Source organism: Colletotrichum destructivum, chromosome 2 (assembly GCF_034447905.1).
Source record: "Colletotrichum destructivum chromosome 2, complete sequence".
Lineage (NCBI taxonomy): Eukaryota > Fungi > Ascomycota > Sordariomycetes > Glomerellales > Glomerellaceae > Colletotrichum > Colletotrichum destructivum.
This window is the reverse complement of record NC_085897.1, coordinates 5,498,998-5,520,879: the sequence shown is the minus strand read 5'-3', so window position 1 is coordinate 5,520,879 and position 21,882 is coordinate 5,498,998. Positions and strand designations below refer to the sequence as shown.

General features: G+C 55.8%; 5 protein-coding genes across 5 annotated transcripts; 3 read left to right on the top strand and 2 right to left on the bottom strand.

Moving 5' to 3' along the window:
- Positions 1 to 1,505: 1,505 nt before the first annotated feature.
- On the top strand, positions 1,506 to 5,279 carry CDEST_03871 (Putative cytochrome P450, hem peroxidase superfamily, hem peroxidase, animal-type; the record flags this gene model as incomplete). The annotated part of the gene is made up of 5 exons (XM_062920030.1): positions 1,506 to 1,711; positions 1,762 to 4,378; positions 4,469 to 4,687; positions 4,785 to 5,061; positions 5,134 to 5,279. 5 exons carry the CDS (start codon positions 1,506 to 1,508, stop codon positions 5,277 to 5,279), a joined length of 3,465 nt encoding a protein of 1,154 aa, XP_062776081.1.
- A 1,644-nt stretch (positions 5,280 to 6,923) lies between these two features.
- CDEST_03870 (uncharacterized protein) lies at positions 6,924 to 7,718 on the top strand (the record flags this gene model as incomplete). The annotated part of the gene is made up of 3 exons (XM_062920029.1): positions 6,924 to 7,293; positions 7,348 to 7,500; positions 7,558 to 7,718. 3 exons carry the CDS (start codon positions 6,924 to 6,926, stop codon positions 7,716 to 7,718), a joined length of 684 nt encoding a protein of 227 aa, XP_062776080.1.
- Positions 7,719 to 8,068: 350 nt separating this feature from the next.
- Positions 8,069 to 13,351, bottom strand: CDEST_03869 (Putative NACHT nucleoside triphosphatase, P-loop containing nucleoside triphosphate hydrolase; the record flags this gene model as incomplete). Its single annotated transcript, XM_062920028.1, has 1 exon — positions 8,069 to 13,351. One exon carries the CDS (start codon positions 13,349 to 13,351, stop codon positions 8,069 to 8,071), a length of 5,283 nt encoding a protein of 1,760 aa, XP_062776079.1.
- A 4,146-nt stretch (positions 13,352 to 17,497) lies between these two features.
- On the top strand, positions 17,498 to 18,624 carry CDEST_03868 (uncharacterized protein). The gene has a single exon (XM_062920027.1). The coding sequence runs from the start codon at positions 17,539 to 17,541 to the stop codon at positions 18,604 to 18,606; it is 1,068 nt and encodes a 355-aa protein (XP_062776078.1). The 5' UTR covers positions 17,498 to 17,538; the 3' UTR covers positions 18,607 to 18,624.
- A 1-nt stretch (position 18,625) lies between these two features.
- On the bottom strand, positions 18,626 to 21,182 carry CDEST_03867 (Putative amino acid transporter, transmembrane domain-containing protein). The gene has a single exon (XM_062920026.1). It carries the CDS (start codon positions 20,710 to 20,712, stop codon positions 18,865 to 18,867), a length of 1,848 nt encoding a protein of 615 aa, XP_062776077.1. The 5' UTR covers positions 20,713 to 21,182; the 3' UTR covers positions 18,626 to 18,864.
- Positions 21,183 to 21,882: the final 700 nt, after the last annotated feature.

The following is a 21,882-nucleotide window of genomic DNA, read 5'->3' as shown; positions in this document are numbered from 1 at the left end:
TCACAACTCAGACAACCCCCCCGCAACTTGCCAGGACTTTCATGTGATATCAATAGCGCTTTGAAAATGGTTTTTTTGTCCAGGCAGTGTCACATCTACCCGCCGTGTTGCCCAACGATAGGACAAGATCAGACCTCGGGATAACCTCAGCCAGCCCGCCAGCTTTGCAATTCCCACTTTCAGATGGTCAAGTCCGTCACACAGAGACTAGCGACGACGATCTTGTTACGGCTTCGCCTGTCAATCATGCCTGCTGTTCACCATGCAAGAGATTCGTCAGTGCCATTTGTAGTAAGCGTCAAGCTCTCTGACCGTTTCCGTCATATCTTTCGAGGCTCTCAGCCAGCCACAAAATACAACGACTCTGCGTCTGCCCTCCAGACAGGAATGACAAACCACGACAACGCACTTCAGCGAATTGCAACACAGCACGACAGCCGGCATGGTGACACATATCAGAGCTGATCTGGTCAATTTGCGGGGAAGACGCCTAGTGTCTTGTACCATTCAGCTCCACCAATATGAAATGTCTCACAATCAAAGTGTGATATGCCAATCACAAGCGACCTGCTAGGCCGACTTAGTCGCACTTCCAATGAGATGCCGCGTAATTATCAGCTATATCGGAATTCTGCAGACGGTGCGGCCCGTCCGGGCAACGCTTCGAGCTTCTGCACTGGTTCTGGTTGCACAGGTCAACCGGTTGATCTCCTAGGCATTGGCGTACGGCAGGAATCCCCTCAATTCCGCTCTACCCCGTTCGTTAACCTAGGTAACACAGCATGATGCTTTTTTGATGTGTATGCTTCTAGGTGGGAGAGGGGGAGGGGGGGCTCTCTTTGATTGATGGTCGAGTGCTTGAACCTAGGTACGCCACGGCGAGCACATTGACACGGTTGAGGCCTGACGAGCATGTAGGATGAGAGTAGAAACCAATCTCCAGGTCTCAGGTACAACTGCATTTGCTGCAACATGATCTGATTCCTTCCATTGACTCCCCCGCTCACTTTGAGGTGCCACGACTTGCATGTCTCTGGTCAACATGGAGGAGATCCAATCATGCTCTCGAGTAAACTACCGAGACTGTTCACAACGCTCGCTGTCTCGGACGTCCCAACCGGCTTTTGGTGTTATCATTCGCTAAGATCTTCCAAGGCGGTTGGTTGTCTCGACCTGCACGAAACTCTCATGCTGCAAGAGGATGCTTCATGTGCGCGGACGGACTCGATGCATCCCCGTCTGCGGTACTGGGCGCCACTTGCTCTTGAACCGGAAATGTGAGGGGCTGTTCCCAATCACAGAAAGAGGGGCAATGCTGTGTTTCCCAGTTGAGATGTCATGAGGAATGGCTTTCAGTTGATTGGATTCATCTATTTGTATAAGTTCAATGGCACATCGGAGGAGGTAGAGAAGGAGAAGAAACCAAAATCCAGGAGACTCATCTGATTGTGTCAATCCTCTCTCTGCCCCCCCCCCCGATTATCACTCCAGTAACGGATCAAGTCATGTCTTTCGACCAGAAGTTCATGGCCGGCGATACTTACGGGGATGAACGAAAGAGCTCAGCCAATTTCTTCTCCGACCCTACCAAGGTTGCTGCCGATATCCTCAAAGACTATGTGGGGCTGCGCAGCCAAACAACTCCGGCGGAGCTTGTAGGTCTCATCAAGGAGCTACTCCAGAAGGGTGAGCCCCTCGACGACAAGAAAGGGTGAGTACGTGTTCAGTATACACATGTGGCAAAGCTCTTACGCTGTATAGAACTACGGAGGTCTTAATCGGAATCTTGACGTCTCTCCCGGCTACATCAGAGGCCAGAGTGCAGCTCACCAACAAGCTCATCGACACTCTTTGGGGCAACCTCCAGCACCCCCCGCTGAGCTATGTTGGCGGCGACGTCAAATTCGATGTTGTCAACTCCCAGGAGTCGGGCGCCAAGGACAAGCCCAAGGCAGAGGACTCGATCGAATTCAAAGCCCCGGACAGCGATATCATCCTTCGTGAGCAAGTCCCACAGGCACCTGATGGGCTTCACCACTACAGGATGCCGGACGGAAGCTTCAATAACATCCTCGAGCCCAACCTGGGCAAGGCGGGCACCCCGTACGCCAAAACGGTGAGGTCCGTCAAGGCACTTCATGGTGTTAAGCCCGATCCAGGACTGCTCTTCGATCTGTTGATGGCTCGTGACGACAACTCGTTCAAAGAGAACCCGGCAGGCATATCGTCCATGCTCTTCTATCACGCGTCCATCATCATCCACGACATCTTCAGGACCAACCGAACAGACATGAACAAATCCGACACTTCGTCGTACCTCGACTTGGCGCCCCTCTACGGTTCGTCTCTCAAAGACCAGTTGGAGATCCGCACCATGAAGGAGGGCCGGCTCAAGCCCGATACGTTCCACGAGAAGCGTCTTCTCGGACAACCGGCCGGCGTCAATGTCATGCTGGTTCTCTACAGCCGGTTCCACAACTACGTCTGCGACATTCTCTTGAAGATCAACGAGAACGACCGCTTCACTCTGCAGTGTCCCGCCGACGCCGGCCCCGAAGACAGGGCCAAGGCCGTGGCCAAGCAGGACCACGATCTCTTCAACACGGCTCGCCTGATCGTCGGCGGTTTATACATCAACATCTGCCTCCACGACTACCTGCGGGCCATCACCAACACGCACCACTCCAAGAGCGACTGGACCCTCGACCCCCGCGTCGAGATCGGCAAGCAGTTCGACGGCGATGGCGTGCCGCGCGGCGTCGGGTACCAGGTCAGCGTCGAGTTCAACCTGCTGTACCGCTTCCACTCGTGCATCTCCAAGAAGGACGAGCGCTGGATCGACGGCTTCTTCGCCAAGCTCTTCCCGGACCGCAAGCCCGAGGATCTGCAGAACGTTGGCATGGCCGAGCTCGGCCGGGCCTTGGTGACGTTCGAGCAGAGCATCCCCAAGGACCCGAGTGTGCGCACCTTCGACAACCTCGAGCGCCAGCCCGACGGTACCTTCAGGGACGAGGATCTCGCGCGAATCCTGAAGGAGGCTATGGATGATCCCGCCGGCTGCTTCGGCGCCCGTATGGTTCCGAAAGCCCTCAAAGTCGTCGAGATCCTCGGCATCAACCAGGCCCGCAAGTGGCAGGTCGCCAATTTGAACCAATTCAGAAGTTTTTTTGGCCTCAAGAAGTACGACAAGTTCAGCGAGATCAATTCTAATCCGGAAATCGCGAGTCTTCTCGAGAAGCTGTACACCGACCCCGACATGGTCGAGCTCTACCCCGGCCTCATGATCGAGGACATCAAGCCTGCTCGGAACACGGGCAGCGGCATCTGCCCGACGTACTCCGTTGGACGAGCCGTGCTGTCCGACGCCGTCACGCTTGTGCGATCGGACAGGTTCAACACCATCGACTATACAGTCTCGAACCTGACGGCGTGGGGGTTCAACGAGGTCCAGCAGGACTACAAGACCCTTGGGGGCTCGATGCTGTACAAGCTCATCCAGCGCGGTCTTCCCAACTGGTTCCCGTACAACTCCATCGCCGTCATGCAGCCCATGTACACCAGGAAAGCGAACCAGGCCATCGCCAAGGAGCTCGGCACCCTTCACCTGTACACGTCGGACGACCCGAAGCCGCCGCCCAAGCCCGTCGTCCTCATGACCGGCGCGGCCATCAAGCATGTCCTCGGCAACCCAAAGCAGTTTGTAGTGCCGTGGCTCCAGCCCCTGAACGCCCTGTTCACTGAGTCCAAGAAGGACATCAGCTGGTTCATGCTCGCGGGCGACGACCCCAAGAACGTCCAACACCGCGTCAACATCACTAAAGCGCTTGGCAAGGTGCCGAACCTGCACAACGCGGTCCATGACTTCGTCGAGCGTGTCGGCGCGAAGCTCATCGAGAAGGAGACGTTCAAGCTGCGGGAGGGCCTCTGCCAGATGGACCTCATCCGTGACGTGGCCATCCCGCTCAACGCCCAGCTGCTCGCCGACCTCTTCTACTTCGACATGCGCACCGACGAGAACCCCAACGGCACCCTCGGTGCAGCGGACCTCTACCGACACCTGCTCAACATCCGCGTCTGGGGCGTCAACAACAACGACCCGGCCCAGGCGTGGAACCGTCGTCGTCGGGCGAGGGAGAGCGTCAAGGTCATGATCGACTCGACGCGCACGCTCGTCAGCGAGGTTGCCGTCGGGCGTGGCCTGGGCTTCGGCATCGTGTCGACCATCTCCAACGTCGTCGGCCGCAAGTCGAACTTCAAGAAGGACTCGCTGCGTTCCTGTGGCTACAAGCTCGCCGAGGAGCTGCTGGCACAGGGCAACTCGGTCGACCAGGTCGTCGACAACATGTGGCTCACGGCCTTTGGCGGCATCGGCGTTCCCGTGACGACGGCAAGTTCTATCTCTCCCATGGTTCTCTTGATTTAGTATCCCACCCCCTTCTCCGCGTCCCAGGCTAACTCTTGTGCACAGTTCTACGAGGTTATGGAGTTCTTCCTCCGCCGCGAGAACGCCTCCATCTGGGCCGAGGTACAGACGTTGGCGCAGGCCAAGGACGACGGCGGACTCCACGCCTACGTCCGGGAGGCGCAGCGTCTGACGAGCTCGCAGCGAAACGTGCGCGTCGCCACGGCGCCGGCCGAGGTCGAGGGCAAGTCGATCCAGCCGGGCAACCTTGTCGTGATGCTCCTGGTAAGTCCCATCGCAGTTCATGAATTCCCCCTCGTCTAGGAGTCAGAGTCAGACGCTTGCGATAGCAGAAAAAAAGATGGCTAAACGTCTTTTGCAGGGCGAGGCCGGACGCAACCCAAAGGAGGTTGCCGACGCCGCCAAATTCGACCCGCAGCGCAAGGTGGACGCCGTTACGGCCTTCAGCTACGGGCAGCACGAGTGCGTGGCCAAGGATATCGCGACGACGTTCATCGTCGGGCTCGTGAAGCTCGTGGCCGATCTCAAGCAGCTGCGGCCGGCGCCGGGCCAGATGGGCCTCGTCAAGACGATCCGCGTGGGCTCCGAGAAGGCGTACCTCAACGACAGCTGGTCGTACCTTGGCTTCGACGCCAGCAGTAAGTTGCCTTGGCGCTCCGGTGTATGTGTACAAGGCATGATGAAGATGCTGACGTTCTAATAACAAATAGCCTGGAAGGTTCACTTTGACGGCCATGGAAAGGGGAGCTTCCAGGGGGATGCCCAGCCCAACAAGCCTATCGACTTGGGGCAATACTACTACCTTCTGCAGAAACGTAAGGACGACCTGTTCAAGGGCGCTGACGGCAGCTCGTGAGAGGGGCTTGCCTCGGTATGTTGGACTCTGGGGGGAGTTCAGGAGGTTGAGAATAGTTGGTTTGTGTGTCGTTTCATTGTTAAGGTCGGTACTTGACGAAAATAAGCCAAATTGAACTGCTGGAGTCTCGAGGTTACGTGCCCGCGATGATTCCAATCCACGGACGTGATACTTGTCAAGTTCTGAATATGATTATGGTCCAGGTACTTGTGTGTCACACTATCCAAAGGCTGACTGAGAATCAAAGCATCAAGGCCAAACACATTAGCGGGCGATGTCAACTAATCAACGACAGTACGGAGGGGACCCCTTCATTCGACCGGGAAATATGCACCGGCGAGAACTTCCAAGACGGGGTGTAGGGGTAAAGATCGACCTTGGCTGCTTGGCTGCTTGGCTGCTTGGCCTCCATCCCATCCACAGCAAGTATCCGTGTGGGGAATATTCTCCGGGAGGCTCCCGGGCTTGAAACTGCCGAATTCTTTCCTTTCTCATCCTTGTACAGAGTACTTCTCCTTGTTCATTTAGTTGTTGTTTCGGGCTCTCTCCGAAAGCGTCCTGGGCCTGTCCGGTTCGTCCTGTGTCGAGCGAGACTCATCCACTCGTCAGCCCAGCCCAATTTCGCTTGGGACCGAAAAGGGTGGTGAAGGGAGCATGAGTGGAGATGACGGGGATATCCTTTCATTCTGTGATGTTTCCATTTATGGCCGTGCTGGTGGCGCCTATTTCATGTAACTTGGAGCGGCAAATTAATTAAGCTAACGCCTCACTTTGATTGCAGCTTGATGTCCTAGTTCTGGATTAGTTACGGATACCCAGTTTCTGATCAAGTATATAGTGATTACGCAGCACCGTATTGGGCCAGAGGGCGCGTGCTGAGTTTAAGCTCCGACTCTCCGAGGCAGTAAATCTGCGTCATGGCGCTTAGAAAGAGAGGGTGAACCATGCTTTACTACTGCATTCCCCAAGTAGGCGTTGACAAAGTCTAGAGGCTAGACGCCAGTGAAGGTATCAACAAAACTGTGTCTTCCACATGCGGTACGTTCTGCGTCTTTAGCAGCCAAAAAGAATTAGACAATAGCAACCGACGCTCTGAAAGACGAATGGGTCCCCCATCGTAAGAAACAGAGTGCTTCGGCATGGTTACATCAAGCACCGGCAGCGTCTTCCGAGGACCACCGGCCGTAGATCTATCTCACCAGGATAGGGGATAGACATAATGCTTGGCCCTGTTTACATAAATGTGACCTCCTTTCCCAAGTAAACGAAACCGAGACAGGCACCCAGGCGTCATTGCCGTTGCGACCTTGCGTCGGTCGTTGCAACCACCCACAAAAAAGCTGTTTCGTTGAAACATGCTGGATCCAACTTCATGGAACAGTCCACTTCGATATGTGTTGCCCATGCCATGCCATAGCGTGCCGAATGGATACAGCGTCCGTTGCTCTTACTTGATCTGCAAACCATGGGGAGACGGATACCTGTCCAAGAACTTGGTATATAAGTCACGAAGCTCAGCCTCGGTGGAGGGAGAGTGGTCCAGCAATCCGGTCACGTCTCTTCACCACCATCTTTTACACTCACGTAGTCAATCCCAACTACCAACACTCTCTTACTCACCCACTCACACAACCGCTCGCTAAGATGCCTTCCACCACTCAGCTCCTCTCCGCTCTCGCCGTTACGGCTGCCGCCGGCGTTCAAGCGGCCATGGGCCCGGCCTTCAGCACCGGCCCCGTCGCCTCCGACTCCTTCATCCGCGAGGCCACCTCGACCCTCGTCCTGCCCGCCGCCCCGGCCAACAACAAGGGCAGCGCCTCCCTCTGGGTAGGCATGGGCACCTCCAACGGTGACCTGATCCAGTCCATCGCCGACAACTCCAACTACGACAACACCGGCACCGACAAGTGGTCCATCTTCGCCTACACCCTTCTCAAGACCGGAGACAACTCCCAGATGCCCGTCCAGACCGATGGCACCGACGCCTCCGAAGGTGACAAGATCACCATGCATTGTACGTTGTGACGGTTGCCCCGTCTTGCAATGTTTGCTGACAGACGCCCCGCAGACAAGTTCGACGATGCTTCTCAGAACTACACTCAGACCGTCTCCATCAACGACAAGGTCGTTTCCACCCTGTCCACCAAGGACGGCGAGGCCCAGGGCTGGGGTAGCGCCGTCGAGTGCGCCGCCGAGGACTGCGGCACCGTTGGCGCTCACTGTAAGTATTCGCCAACCTTTGATGGGAATTACGCTCTCTAACCATTGGTAAAAATAGCCTGGATCAACACCAAGATCATTCTTGACAAGGAGGACCCCAACTACATCCGCACTCTCGGCAAGGGCCAGGGCGTCACGGGCGACATGTCCACCAGCGACGGCGGCAAGACCTGGACCGTTAGCACCATCGAGATCCCCGAATACACCTTTGGCCAGTAAACGAAGACCGAGAGCTGGGATTATGACCAGTCTGCTTCGATACCTGATGGGCGGAGGGGGGGAAGATGAGTAATCCCTGTATTTTGTTACGCCGGTGTATTGATCGCATCGCTGCACATAACTAGGCATGATACCATCCTGCGATTGTACAATAGAATTTTAAAGCGGTTTCTGAATTAACTTCATCGTGGGAGAACAGTGCTGGCATCACGGGGTGGAGAGCCCGATTTCGAGTCTAGTTGCCAGCTCTTTGCTTGATCCTTTTCAAACACAAATTAACCTGCCTACATCCTTCTGTGCACTGAACACTTCTTAAGCCCCTCCGCTCCATCAAGGTAATACGCACATTCTCATCGGCCAAAGAGACTAACAACCGAAACTTGTGGACGGTCGATTTGGCTCGGCTCAGGCGGACGATCCTTGACTGCGCTGTGGGCCTGCAAGATGTCCAGGCTTTTGCCAGTCGCAAGGGAAACACATGTATCCGTAAGGTAGTATACCTTGTAGTTGGGATCGGCCCCGAACTCGAGCAGAAGCTCGACGAACCTATGAGTGAAGACGCCTGGGTTGCTGACGGCCACAAGCAGCGGCGTCTGGTGCCGCTGGTCGCGGCTGTCGACGTCGGCGCCCCTTTCGAGCAGATACCGCAGGGCCTCGAGGTGCCAGAACGCCTGCTCTTTGGCCATGGTGTGCAGGAGGATGTTGTACGGCAGGACGGGCTTGTCTTCAGTGGCGTAAACCTCCAAACTCGGTCGACGCAGGTCGACGCCGCATCTCTCCACCAGCGTCCTGACCATCTCCATGTTCGGCGCTGTCCGCCTGCAGGCGACTTGCAGAAGAGGTTCCCACAGCCATTGCGTGTGCTGTATCAGGTCTCCCAGCGTCTTGACATGTTCCGGCTGCGGAAATGTAGACGGACGGTTCACGGCGTAGCGGGCTACCGTTATTTCCTTGTTCGCGTCCGGCAGCAGGGCTTCGCTCGTCCACCTATCGAGCGGTGTGCCGGCGCCTTCGGTGCCGTAATGAACGGTGTCTCCGAGCGCCATCACCATCTCTGTCATTCCGTTGGCTGCAGCGTACTCGACAAAGCTCACGCCGTGTAAGTACCGATGACTTGCGCTCGTTTTCTTCTCGTCGACGACCAGACACCCGACCAGATTGGCGTCCTTCTCAACCAACTGGCGAACATCGTCGGGAGACAAGTTTGATATATGCCTCCGAGGGTCACGCAGGATATCGTCTGTGGTAGTGAGGGCTTCAACCTCTTTAGAGAGCCTCGCACGTCCAGTCGAGTCGAAATAACTGTCGCCTAGGTGCTGGTTGCTGTAATGACCCTGTAAGAGAGCCGAGAAATGGGAATCGATAGAATTTCCAGACCGGTCAGAAACAGCATTGTCGTTATCTCCCGGACGAGAAGTCCGTGTGCTCTCGACACCCGCGTCCAGCAACGCTCTTACGACTGATCGAATCGCCATTCCTTCGTTCTGCAGCAGGTCCGATCTTGTTTCCCTAAACATGTCGCGGAACATGGTCTCTCGTTGCCCAAAGCAGTTCTCTTTAAGGACTGGTAAAGCACCAGGAGGCATGGACGGTCGATACACATCGCAAGCGGAAAATTTTCCCTGAAGCCATCTCGAGAGGCTCGCAACCCAATGTTCTCGTTCTTGCAGAAACTCGGCGCAGGCATCGAGAGGCGTCCGGCCGTGGACGTCAACCGCGTCGAGTCTCGCACCGGCCCGGAGCAAAGCGCCTACTGATTCCACCAGTCCTGATATACAGGCGTCGAACAAGGGTGTGCGGCCATCACCGTCAACTTGATGGACAAGATCGGGTGCCTGGTCGATGAGGTAGCCGACTGCAGCCGAGTTCCTCGCCCTGCAAGCCAGATGCAACGCGTTTCGGCTGCTTCTAGCTTTTTTTCGTAGATCCGCACCATGCGACAGAAGAAGATGGATTATGGAAGGACTGAATGACCCAGTTCCAATGGCGGCGAAGTGAAGAGGTGTGAGGCCGTCATTATTGGCTGCGTTGACGTCGATGACTTCACCCGTGCGGGAGAAGAAGCCGAGTACCTTGGCAATGTGATCCAGGGCACCGGCCTGGTCGTAGTGTATCCCGGTTCTGTAGTCGAACAAGGCGTGAAGAGGCGTTTGTCCCGCGTAGTTCTGGGCTCCCAAGGAGACATTGTAGTTGACGAGGTACTCGAGCAAGGACTCGATATGGAAAGGAACGTTTGGGTCCACGCCATGCTTCGATCCCACGCCCACGGCAACGTGAGCGAGGCTGTTCCCAAGTTCGTCTCTGGCACCGGGATCCAAGCCACGAATCTGGATTAGGTTGCTCATCCGGTCGAGGTCTGGGCCAGGCCAGTTCCAGTCATCAGCGGGGGGCATCAGAAGGAACAAAGCGCCTCTGCCCCTGTGATCCTGGGCAAACAAATCACTGCCGGCGGCCACGAACGCTTCGAATATGTGCGGCGGGAACCGGAGGCTGAAGAGTAGCGGAGTGACGCCGTCGGGTTGCCGCCGCGCTTCGAGATTTGCGCCCGCGTCGACCAGCGCCCTGATAAACGGCAGAGGATCGCGTATAGTCTTGTCCTGATCTCGCACGAAGACATTTTCCTTGTGCTGTGCGCCTTTCAAGGCCGTAGAGATGGTGAAGAGACAAGGGTCGAAGCACGTCTGCTCCGTGTCAGTCGCCAGCAGCATCCTGAACGACTCGGCATCGCAGGACTGAAGAGCCGTTTCTATGACATGGATCGGGTCTCCAGCATCCCCAATCCTCGCACCTCTAGAGATGAGGAATGCTGTCACTTCGCTGAGGCTGTTGACGATGTTGTATAGGATGCCACTTGTCGTAGAAGGCGTTTCTTGGGAAGCCCAGTATGCCGCCAGGAGGGGGGTTTTCTTTGACCCGTTGCCATTGTTCGCGGGCGATGTAGTTTTCACGGCATGAATGTCTGCCCCATATTCTACCAGCAGTTCCAACATTTCAATGTTCAGGTTTCTGTACAGGGCTTGGTGGAGGATTCCCCCTCCGTGCTTCCCAGGGACCGAGACGTCAGCGCCGGCTCGGAGGAAATGTCGTAAAGCTCTCATCACTTCCCGAGTCTCACCCCTACCAACATGGCTCAGTCCAAAATATCCATGCCAATCCTCGACAGAATCAGTGGTGAAAAGGCAAAGGATCGGTGTATTTCCGCATGCGTCCGTGGCCTCGACGTCGGCGCCTGCAGCGATTAGGATGTCAAACATCTGGGCTGAGAAGATGTGATGAGAGTCTTCCCAAGAGCCAGCGAGGAGGTTCAGAGCCGCTTTGGCCTCGGCGTGGTCGTTGGCACCGACTCCCGATGTCTGTTTCCCTTGACTGGATCTGGCGTCGATCTCGGGATAGACCGGGAGAAGAAGCCGGAGACACTCTACATGACCGGCAGACTTTGCCACGGCACCGCAGACTCGGGCAAGCGGGTTGTTCTTCCGGATAATCTCACTTGTGCCGTACTGTTCAGAGCGCAGGAACACCGCCATAGGTTCAGGCAAACCTTCATACGCGTACTCGCCCATGAGGTGGGACGCGAGTTCGGCATCCAGATCAGCAAGAACCTGAACAATACAATCCGCAACCCTGAGATTCCTCGAGCGGTCTCTGACAGATCTCTTGAAGTCGGGGATTGTGTCGGGAGTGAGGCCTAGTCTCAATAGTGCCTCGAGAATCTTGGGATGTATGCTAAGCGCCGAGAAGAATAGGTCCGATTGTACCCCCGGTGCCCATTGGAATGAGCTGTCGTCGTGCGGCCAAAGCACTAACATCGTGTCCAGGTGGCCATTCCAGACAGCGTGGTGCAGTGCTGACTCCAGTATCGATGGTTTCGGAACGGCTGAGAAGGAGAACATGCTTGCACTCGCCTCCCGCCGAGCATTGCGCCACTCAGGGAGATACCTTCGAGCGTAGTTGACCAGCCCTGTGTACGCGGCCAGATGAAGCGGCGATTCGTGTTCGGTCGGCCAAAAGCTGTTGATCAGGTCCGCCGCGGATTGCGGCCGTCTTTTTCGGATAGGGTCAAAGTCCATGCTCTTGAAGAGCTTCCTGAACGCTTCAAGGGTTTCGAAAAGAACATCGTCGTCGATGTTCTTGTCGTGGACGACGTGACGGAGCCATTGTTCCTTGGAGTATTCGAAAAAGGGATACCTGGCGGTAGCGTCTAGTGCATTCTCTTGCAAGACTCGAAGGTTGACATTAAGACAGGCCAAAGCAAGCTGCCTATGAGATGCCCCAGGCTTCAATACCGGAAACTCAGCGATGGCCGTCTTGCGGATGTGGTCAGGATGCACGAGACCCTGGGTCCCAATATCTGAGGGGTCAGTGGCCTGACAATCCTCGTTGACCACGTCTGTATCGTCGACGACTTTCTTGTGGGCCTTCGTTTCTCTCCCCTCATCCAGAAGAAATTCGTAGAAAGAGTGATGGGCTAAATCGACCGTGTTGTCTGCGAGAACTTCTACAAAGGAGCCACAAGCCTGTCGAGAAATGGCTCCAGCCGCGGCCTCCGGTACTGTCTTTACCGCAAATCCCAAGAAGCTTTCCAACTCCTGGATGCTCAAGGGTCGTAAGGTGGAAGTGAGACAAGCTAACAGGCTGACTTGGACATGGGCATCGATCCCCAGCTCTTCTGCGCTCCGAGTCAGAATCCGGTTGAACAGGGTTCTCAGGTCAGCAGGGAGATTGTCGATTTGAACACGTCGCCCGGCCTGGAGATCTGATAAAACCATGTCGAGAAGCAAGCGAGAATAGAGAAAAACCCCTCGGAATCTCGAGGATATTGCCTGAATCAGTTCGTTGGCCCCGGCTGAGGTCAAACCAATGGCCTCGACCCGGTTTGCAATAAAAGCTTCGATATCTGGCTGGACTCGGGCTTCATCCAGGTCAATCTGCAACAGCGATGTTGTTGCTGGACGCATAGTCTCGTTCTCTGAGAAGCTATTGGTCGTCAGGATTCTGACGACTCCAGGCGAGGAACGGACCGACTTGTCGAGTCGTGAGAGCAAGTTTGCGGCAAAGGCAGGCTCCGTGTGATACATCCCATCGACTACGAAGTAAAGGTGTTGTACAGACGCTAATCCAATGCGGAAATAGTCCCAGAGCTTATCAACTGAGGGCGGCGATCTGTTGACTACCCCTAGCAGCGCCTCTTGTAGGGCGACGCTGTGGGGGAGAAGCTGGGCCAGCCAGTCCTTCACTATGCGCACCGAGAGCTCGTATTCGCCGAACGGGCGTTCAGGACGATGTCGGCTATATTTGTAAAAGAAGAACAGCACAGGGACACGGTGCCGCCCATCTTCGCTCGGCTGGCTTAGCTGCTGCACGACCGACGCAGCAAGGACAGATTTCCCAACACCCGTGGGACCGTTTATCTGGAGGCAGCTTGCGCCGGTAGACGAGATCCATTGCTTGAACTGTGGCGTCTCTTTGAGCCAGAGACCGGTACCTGGTGCCTGCAGAGCGAGGTGCCGCTTGAACTCGGATGACTCACCAGAGAAATCTGTCGGGTCAAGCCAGGCCCGGATCCTGTCGTGGTCGTTGTCCCAGTGGGGAGGAGGAGCCTTTTTGGCCTCGGGGCTACCAAAGAGCCTCATCGTATTTGCTGCTCTGGGAGACTATAGCACTGCGGCTTGGGAGAGTGCGTTTGTTTGTGAGAAGGGTTTATTTGTTGAGTAAGACGACAGATGTAATCCTTGTCGAGACGAACACCACTATCTCGCTTAATCGCCGCCAAGTCACCTGCCCGCACTTAGATCGCCTGATCGGGATGAATAGCTCCAGGTTGCTTGCGGAGAACTCAGAGAGCTCGGATTCACATCAAGCCCCTTCGGACCGGCAATGGCTGCCGCAGCAACAGTAAGTCAATCTGTCCCGTCAGTGACATACTGCTAGCTCGAAATTTCTCCAACGTAAATGCAAGACCTAGGGGCACAAGGCCCCAAAAGACTGAAGACACGGGGAGTAAGTGTAGAGGGAACGTAGCCACTGGGAGCACAGGCAAAGAAAGGAGAAGGGTTGGAATACTGATATGTGATGTCACTTGTCAAGCTGTTGTGGCAATACTTCGAAACGCTACCATCAAGTCCATAAGGATCTTTAATGGCTGTACTGAGGAAATACGGGAACTTTAACCAGCCCAATGGTTCACACGTTCATTCTTGAATACTTGGGGTGAATCTCACGAATATCCATTAATGCTCTTTCTTTTACCATCATCAACCTAGCACAGCTTTTGATCTCGACAAAATTGCAGCAGCCCAACCCGAATCCAAAATTCTACTATTTGCAGTAGCATCCGGGTGTATTGTCACACTCTGGTTTAGACACGCAAATAGCTGACAGGCCCTGGCAATGCATGCAGTATATGAAGGGGCGAGCCCAACTCTCGCAATCCTTAAGATGAGTCAGATGCCAGATGCCAGATGCTCGCAACACAACAGTATATAGGGAAACCCCGACGTACCTTGTTATCGGTACACGCGACAGCCAAGTATGGGCCCCAGACAATCATGGTGATGACTGCCAGGTAGAACCCGTTGACTAGAGAGACACGCATGACTGTATCGGGAGAAACGGTGCTGTGGCCTAAGTATATTGCGAAGTGCCAAAGCTATATGGCTAGAGGTGTAATGTGAGATGTTGCTGCCGAGTGTCCAAGCAGCATGCAAGGGGATAGCAGAGGTTGCGGGAGCCTGGTAGAAGCAAAATGATGCAGCCCCTCGGCCCCCTCCTAGGAATCAGTCCACACTTATATGTCATTGAACGTCAGAAGCGATGGCAACAGACCAGCCCCAATGAGCTTGCCGAGGAGGTCCAAAGGCAGCAAACGAGGGGCTGCTAGTTTAGATTTAGTTAGTTTTCTCCATACATAACAGTCAGACATCGCGCGAGGTTAGGCCGACTGGCCATGCCCTTGTGTGATGAGACTGGTGATGCGTCCGTCCGGGAAGCGAATTGAATGCCTGCGTGAGCCTTCGAGATACATGCTGCCGCTGAAGCATCTCCTCGACTCCCAGAAAAGGCCTTTGCCTGAAAGCGATGTGGACTGACTTTTTATGTCATACTTCTCTCATGCAGAGAGCTAGCCCTCAACCGCAGCAAGGCCACGCGTGAGGGGGCAGCAGCTAAATAGAGACTAGCTTAAGAACTGACTTCTGCACTGTTAGGTCTGCCTGCGATGAAGGTACTAACCAGTAACATCTCTCTACATAAAAAGTCTGGGGGAGAGATTGTGATATCATGTAGTCTACTTGGAGAAGTAGAGCAGAGAAACAAAGCCGGCATGGAGCCTCGCTGCGGTCGATGGGATACCTCCGGCCGGAACGTTGTGCCTTTCTATCTGGCATGAACCTTGGGGGATGGTGCCGAGAGTTGCGCGTCATTAGTATAGTTTCTAGCCTGCTTTACGTCTACAGTTTCTAGCTTGCCGTACCCAATTAGCATTGAAAGGCTGTTCTCTCCAAGGTCGTACCATTGATAAGAGCCTTTTGCTGGAATGGCCCTTCGGAGGCTTCCGCTAGGCTAGCCCCCTCGACTCACTAAACAGACTGCGGCAAACACCCAATGAGAACAACATGCCGCTTTTAGTATACTGGTCAAGGTTTTCTCTGGGACCCTGTGACTCTGCTTCTCTGTTTCAGACGGCTTTCTATAAAGAATTGAGCTAAAACTCCGACTACCTCGGGTATGCTCCCCTTACCCGAGCAACGACCTCCCGGAGTACAACGATATCATCTTCATCTATCGACTGCAGACTAACGACCCTCTTTTTGGTCAGAATCTTTAATGAAAACCTGATTGCCTCTGAGTTGTCACCTGCCGGATCGTGTTCCGTTCCCAAATCATCAAAGCTCGTTGATGTTATTCCGCGCTTAGCCAAAATGCGCTAGGTTTGCAGCCAATGGGATACTTACTGCCTACTGTCCAATGAACAACACTTTATTGTAGGCCGGCTGCCGCGAGCTCCGGACCGCGGGAATGCTGGCTCGTGAACCGGGGTCATGAGAGACAGACGTGCGGGAGGGGCGGGGCTTCCGCCCCCCATCTCTGCCGAGATCGCGGTCGATCGGGACTCGTGCCAGGGCCGCTATACAACAGCTGCTTAGAGAAGCATATGCCAGTATGTTGGGCGGGGGCGGAAGGCGGTAAGGGCTGGACTCGAGGGATATCACCTGCCGGAGCATTTATTGCGGGCTTGGGTCTAGAGGGTTGGGGAGGGTGAATGGGACTATCCGGGCTGGATGGAGAGGCTATCTTGTGGAGCGTAGATGGGGTGTAACCCCGCGGTTGCCGTGCTCCTGAAGCATCTTGGGACAATGTCTTTATGCCGGATTTGACCCGCAGCGGCCTTTGCGGATTAGGCGGGTAAGGCGGATGGCGTGGGTCTTCAAAGCCATAGGGCATCATCTGGAGATGGTTGGTGGTGAGGGCCGCCTCTACACCCGTTTCCATGAATCTCTTGACGGCATCATTGACTGCAGTTCTGGGCATCGGTGTCAGGACATGTTGTTCTAATTAGTTGTTGTAATTAGTTGTTGTCATAGCCCCTCTCATCACTCATTGGAAGCATCGAAGCTCGGCATATACTCATCTCGGACGCAAAGCTCCTTGCTCAAGACCCGCGACCATAAATGAACAGGCACGCGGGGAGTAGTGACAGGAATAGAAGCTTCCAATGTAGATAAAAGCAAACGGTGACAGACGGTCAGGTTCAGCTCAAATACATCAGTCATCTTCAGAATCCAACTTTTCCTTTCATTTATCAACAGAGTGGTCATTTAGCATTCCCACACTCTCCACCTCCCTACAACAACCTCATCCAATACCTGAAGCGGGCCACCATCTCTCGTCCTATAAGCTACATGCCTCAATTCACCTTTGCCCAGATCCACCCAATGCCGGCGCATCTTTCTCCAACTGATAGGAACCCGTTCCGTGAAAACCCCACCTCAAACGGTGACTAGATTATGAAGCAGCATCTTGGCCACGCCTTCGGAGAAGTATTCTGCTCGTGAACAGAACCATAGTCAATAGGTAAACGACCTTGAGTTTGCAAGATGCTTCCACGGTCAATGTTTGTTGGTTGCTGGTTTCGGAAAATTTTCGTCGCCACCAGGGATTTCACAACTGAACCATTCGCTCTTTTTGCTTGGCCCCTGGTCGATCCTCCGGCTAGAGCCCAGGTTCAGTTCGTGTTCAATACACACTGGGTATTTGGCATATAAAAGTAGTGGGTGTATCATGCGGTAATCGACACGATGCTTCTGCTGACCTTGCCTCATTCAATTCTGCAAAGTTCTTAAAGACAGCATATAAATGTACAGCTTTAAAATGTTATTTTTCACTTAATGGGGTACATTGAAGCTCTACTCAATGGCTGGGCTTGTTGTATGTCAATTCTGTTCTCTGTTGTGGTGTAGAAGCCAACCCTCGTCCTGATGCCCGCTCAGTGACTGTCTGATACTGGTGCACTGCTAGTACTTCAACGAAGAGACGTTACCACAGAATGAATACCAAGTCACAATTGTGAATCGTGTGAAATGAAACTTCCTTTCATGGCTTCATAAGAATCAATCGACAACGTTATCTGTTGACCAACAATCTTGAGGCCCTGGTGAGATGTGACACATGCACTTTGGCCATACTCGTCACTCCGCACTCGCAACAAGACATCGATGACGTAGCCTCTGCCGCGTTGATCGACGGCCTTTATCCTCGAAACTCTCCCTTGGTCTCTGCACAAAACCACACGGGAGGAACCCCATCTTCAACCTTTATCCCCATGTTACCCCGACCCTTTCCTCTCCATATCGCCACACGACTCGCCAACACCTCACGAGGAGCTCGCATAAGCGTAACTCACACAATCCGAACCCGACCTTTCCCCAACAACCCTCAGACAACCCCTCTCCTCCATACCTCCGCGATGAGTTGGATGGACTCGTGGTCCCGGCCATCCAAGTCCCAGGCGACGCCGGCACCCTTCTATTTGCTGCCCAACGGCGACGCGACGTCCTACTGCCGCACGTGCGGGCGCGTCATCTCGAACCGCAAGGCCACGGCGGCATCCAAGGCACCCAAGACAGCGGAGACAAAGACCGAGCCCAAGTACTGCTCCTCTCGCTGCCGCGGCCAGAAGCCAGGGCGCCTCGACAAAGAGATTGAGCAGGCCTTTGTGCGGTTCCTGCAGGGCGAGGACGAGCTCGAGGGCAGCAAGGTCAAAAAGGTCAAGGGCGACACGCGCATCCTCGTGGCATGCGACGCGGTCGAGAGCAAAGTCTTTGGCGACAGGCAGGATCCGAACAAGGTGTACGGAAGGAAGAAGAACCGCGCCTCGAGAGTCATCGGGGGGAACGGCGCGTCGGACGAGGACGAAGCCATCGACGTCGGCGAGCCATCCCAACAACGCCCGGACGGCGACACAAACACACGCAACGACAACGACAACGACAACGACCCCGGCGCCGAGGTTATTGACGAGATGCTCGGCCTCGACCGCAGCAAGTCGGCCGAGCTCGACCCCCACGTGCAGGCGAGCCTCTCGGTGCGCAGCGGCACGCGCGTGAGGCCGCCGCAGACGAGGAGCCAGGTCAACGGCAGCGTCGGCGGCGAGAAGGGGCGCGCCGAGCGGGTCGAGGAGACGGACGAGATGCGCGAGAAGAGGGCTGAGGGGCAGAGGAGGGCGCACGAGCGCGAGATGGTGCGGTGTGCGGCGCGACGGGGGGTCGTGTTCGGGTTCCTCGTGGACGGGAGGGACGAGAGGAGGAAGTGCGAGGCCGTGATGCAGGGCAAGGTCGTCGAGCCGAGCTATGCAAAGGGAGACTGGGCCGTGAGATGGCGGGAAGACTGATGGCCACGTGTTGCCCACAAGAGAGATGGGACACCTACAGATAGATGGTCATGGAATAAATAGCTCGCTCTACTACGCTCACACGTTGCACTGTTACTACTCTGGCCATGCGTCCGTCACCTGGGTGATGGATACTCCAATCATCATGAACAAGAGCATTTACATTGTTTTTTTAGTCTTTCAGTTACAACCATATACCTATACTACATCTAGACTCCTTCTGTCTCTGTGTACCAAGTATCGATCTACTCTACGAGTCTACAGGAAGCTGGTCGCCAGCGTGATGCCCGTTGTATATACCATGCCCACGAAGCCGAGGGCCATGAGGGCTATATCAAAAATCTTCTGCTTTTTCGTCTCGGCGATGCCCTTGTAATGGAGGTATGGCGGGTAGATGTACACCAAAGGCACGCAGGCAAACGATCCGATGAGGGCGACGAAGCGGTCGAGGTTGGCCGAGCCGGCAATGGACACGCCGATGCACACGGCGACGAGGGCCGTGCGGAAGGCGTTCTTCTTCCACTTGGTCAACAGGTCCTTCTTCCCGGAGCGGTGGCCAAAGATCTTGCCCTCGAGGATGCGCATGGCCGGGAACAGCTGGACGGGGTTGCCGACGAGGACGGCGAGGGCGTACATGAACTGGACGGCGTTGACGAGGCGGCTATCCTGCGGGTAGTTGTCGATGATTTCGATCTTTGTGCGGTCGCCAAAGGTGGCGTAGCAGAGGGCGCCGACGGAGGTGAAGACGCAGGTGATGAGCAGCATGACGCCGGCCAGCAGCGGCTCAAAATGCTCGGGCTTCTTCATGCTGGCCTGGATGGGGATGATGAGGCCGATGCCCTCAAAGGTGAAGATGGAGGCGCCGATGGTGAGGGTGTAGGAGCTCGGGTTGAAGAGGCGGACGGAGGGGTCCATGCCGCGGGTGGCGAGGGCCGCGATGTCGTACCACCAGATGTAGGCGACGCCGACGACGATGAAGACGTCGGCCAGCAGGGCGGCGGGCCCCAGCTTGGAGATGTTGCGGATGAAGGCGAGCGGGACGATGACGAGGGCCTGCAGGGCGATGAGGGCGGTCGAGCCGAGCGGGTTGGCGCCGCCAGTGACGGCCTCGAGGAAGGAGAACCAGTTGTCGGCGACGAAGACGAGGCCGGTGCAGACGAAGCCGATCTGGGAGAGGGTGATGGAGGCGAGGATGAGGGAACGCAGGCGCGGCCCGGAGATGCCGTGGCCGAGGTCGCCGTATCCGCCGCCGTAGCGGGCGCGGCACTGGAGGAGCAGGTGGAAGGCGGCCATGGAGACGGCGGCGACGACGAGCATGGTCAGCGAAGAGAAGAGGATGCCGCCGTTCTTGAAGGCCTTGGGCAGGAACATGATGCCCGTGCCGATGAAGGCCTTGAGCGTCGTGAAGAAGGTCTTTGTGGTGGAGGCGTCGCCGGCCTTGCGCGCGAACCGCGAGGACCGGCGCCGGCCGAGGAGGGGCCGGGTCTCGGTCGGGGGACGACGGGGTCGTTGGCGCCGCGACTCTTCGTCGTCGTCACCGTCGTTGTCCTCTTCGTCGTCGGTCTCGATGGCCTCCTCGTCCGAGTCGGCCAGGTCCTCGCCGGCGAAGGAGCCGTAGAAGTCGAGGAACTCGACAAAGTTGCGCGTGATGGGCAGGTTGGCGGCCGTGAAGCCGCGCTTCTGCATGACGAACTGGCGGCGGAAGCCCTGGGGCATGAGCATGTCCGAGGCGGCCGGCAGGTCGGACTCGTGGCCGGACTCGGTGCGGCGCGGGTGGGAGAAGGTCTGGGCTCGCTTGACGCCCTGCTCGCGGGCCGAGATCTTGAAGAGGTCGCGGTGGATGTCGCCGCCGGGGAGGAGGAGGGACGAGGCCTCTTCCTGTTGCTCGGCGGTCTTGTCGTCGTGGTCGTCGTCGTCGTCGTGATCGTTATTGGGCCTGCTGGTCGCGGGGAGGTTCGGGGCCGAGTTGGAGGTCTGGCGCGTCAGGTCGCCGTTGGACAGGGTGCGGACGCCGTCGAAGCTGGTGCCGTAGCCGGGCGGGAGATGGTTCGCGATGACGGCGGTGCGTAGCCGCTCGTCCGAAGACGATGGAGTTGTGTCGGACATGATGGTGGTGGTGATGTGTTCAGGATGTTTGGATGGTGATGTTGCGGTGGCGATACTTCCAGGGAGAGAGAAATTGGAGACAACAACCCCCGCTTAAAATAAAACAAATACAGGTAGAGAAAAGCTTAGACCCCGGGACTTGTGTAAGGTCTCAATGTAGTACTCGGTAGAAATAGGAGAAGATGAGAGTGGTGATGATGATGAGGGGGAGGAGGGGCCATACGCATTAAAGAGCAAACCACGTTACGAAGATGCAGTCGCAGCTTTGGTCATGGGATCGTGGGATGGACAGAAACTGGGAAGACGCCGAAATGCTTCAACGTTTTGTTGTTTTTTCAAGAGGAGCTCAGGCCGACTCTCGCTTTAACGAAGCTTGAGCCGCTTGCGGTCCCCGCTGCGGATTTTCGTGCATGGGTGATGGGGGTGGATAGGAGTGTCTGTGTGTGGTAGTGTGTGTGTGAGAGAGAGAGAGAACGAGAAGACAGAGAGAGGATAGTTCCCAAAGATAGGACGATACTTGGGTGGATGGGCCGTGTCTGAGCGGAGAATACGAGAATCTCCCAGAACCTGGCTGCGTGGGCAAAGTCATGATCTATCGCGGGGGTGGAGGAGGGTGACAGAGTTGGAGACGCCGCCGAGGAACCAACGAGCCGAGACTGAGAGGTGAGAGGTCCTCCTCCTACAGGGGTACACAAGAGAAAGGAGAGAAAAAAAAAAGACGCCGCAAAGACATGGATTCCCGCTGCAAGACTGAAAAGCTAGGCCCAAGAGAGCCTACTGCAGAAGCAGGAGAACTGTCTGGACTGGGGGGAGGGAGGGGGACTCTGCAGTCCTTACGTCAGTCCGCAGGGCAAGCGCCGTGAGTTGGCGACGGGACGGCCAGGTTTCGGATCGACGGTGGAGAAGCGTCCAAGGGTGTTTTGGTTGTTTTGCTGGCGTCTGTTTGGTCAATGGAAGGGGGAGAGACGAGTGAGGGAGGGAGCTTCGGGAGAAGAAGGCCATCTGTGGCGGTGAGAGGCTTAGCCCGGGGTTGTCTCGCTTTTTTTCTCCCACTCTCTCTCTCTCTCTCTCTCTCACTCACACGCTGACACTCTCTCGCTGTCTCTCTGTTGCTCAAAAGTGAGACGGGGCGAGACATTGGATCACGTTTGCCCGAATCGAATCTGCAGC

Excerpts from the sequence above, each read along its gene's own strand:
- CDEST_03867 (XM_062920026.1), bottom strand. The coding sequence starts at position 20,712 with ATGTCCGACACAACTCCATCGTCTTCGGACGAGCGGCTACGCACCGCC.
- CDEST_03868 (XM_062920027.1), top strand. The coding sequence starts at position 17,539 with ATGTTACCCCGACCCTTTCCTCTCCATATCGCCACACGACTCGCCAAC.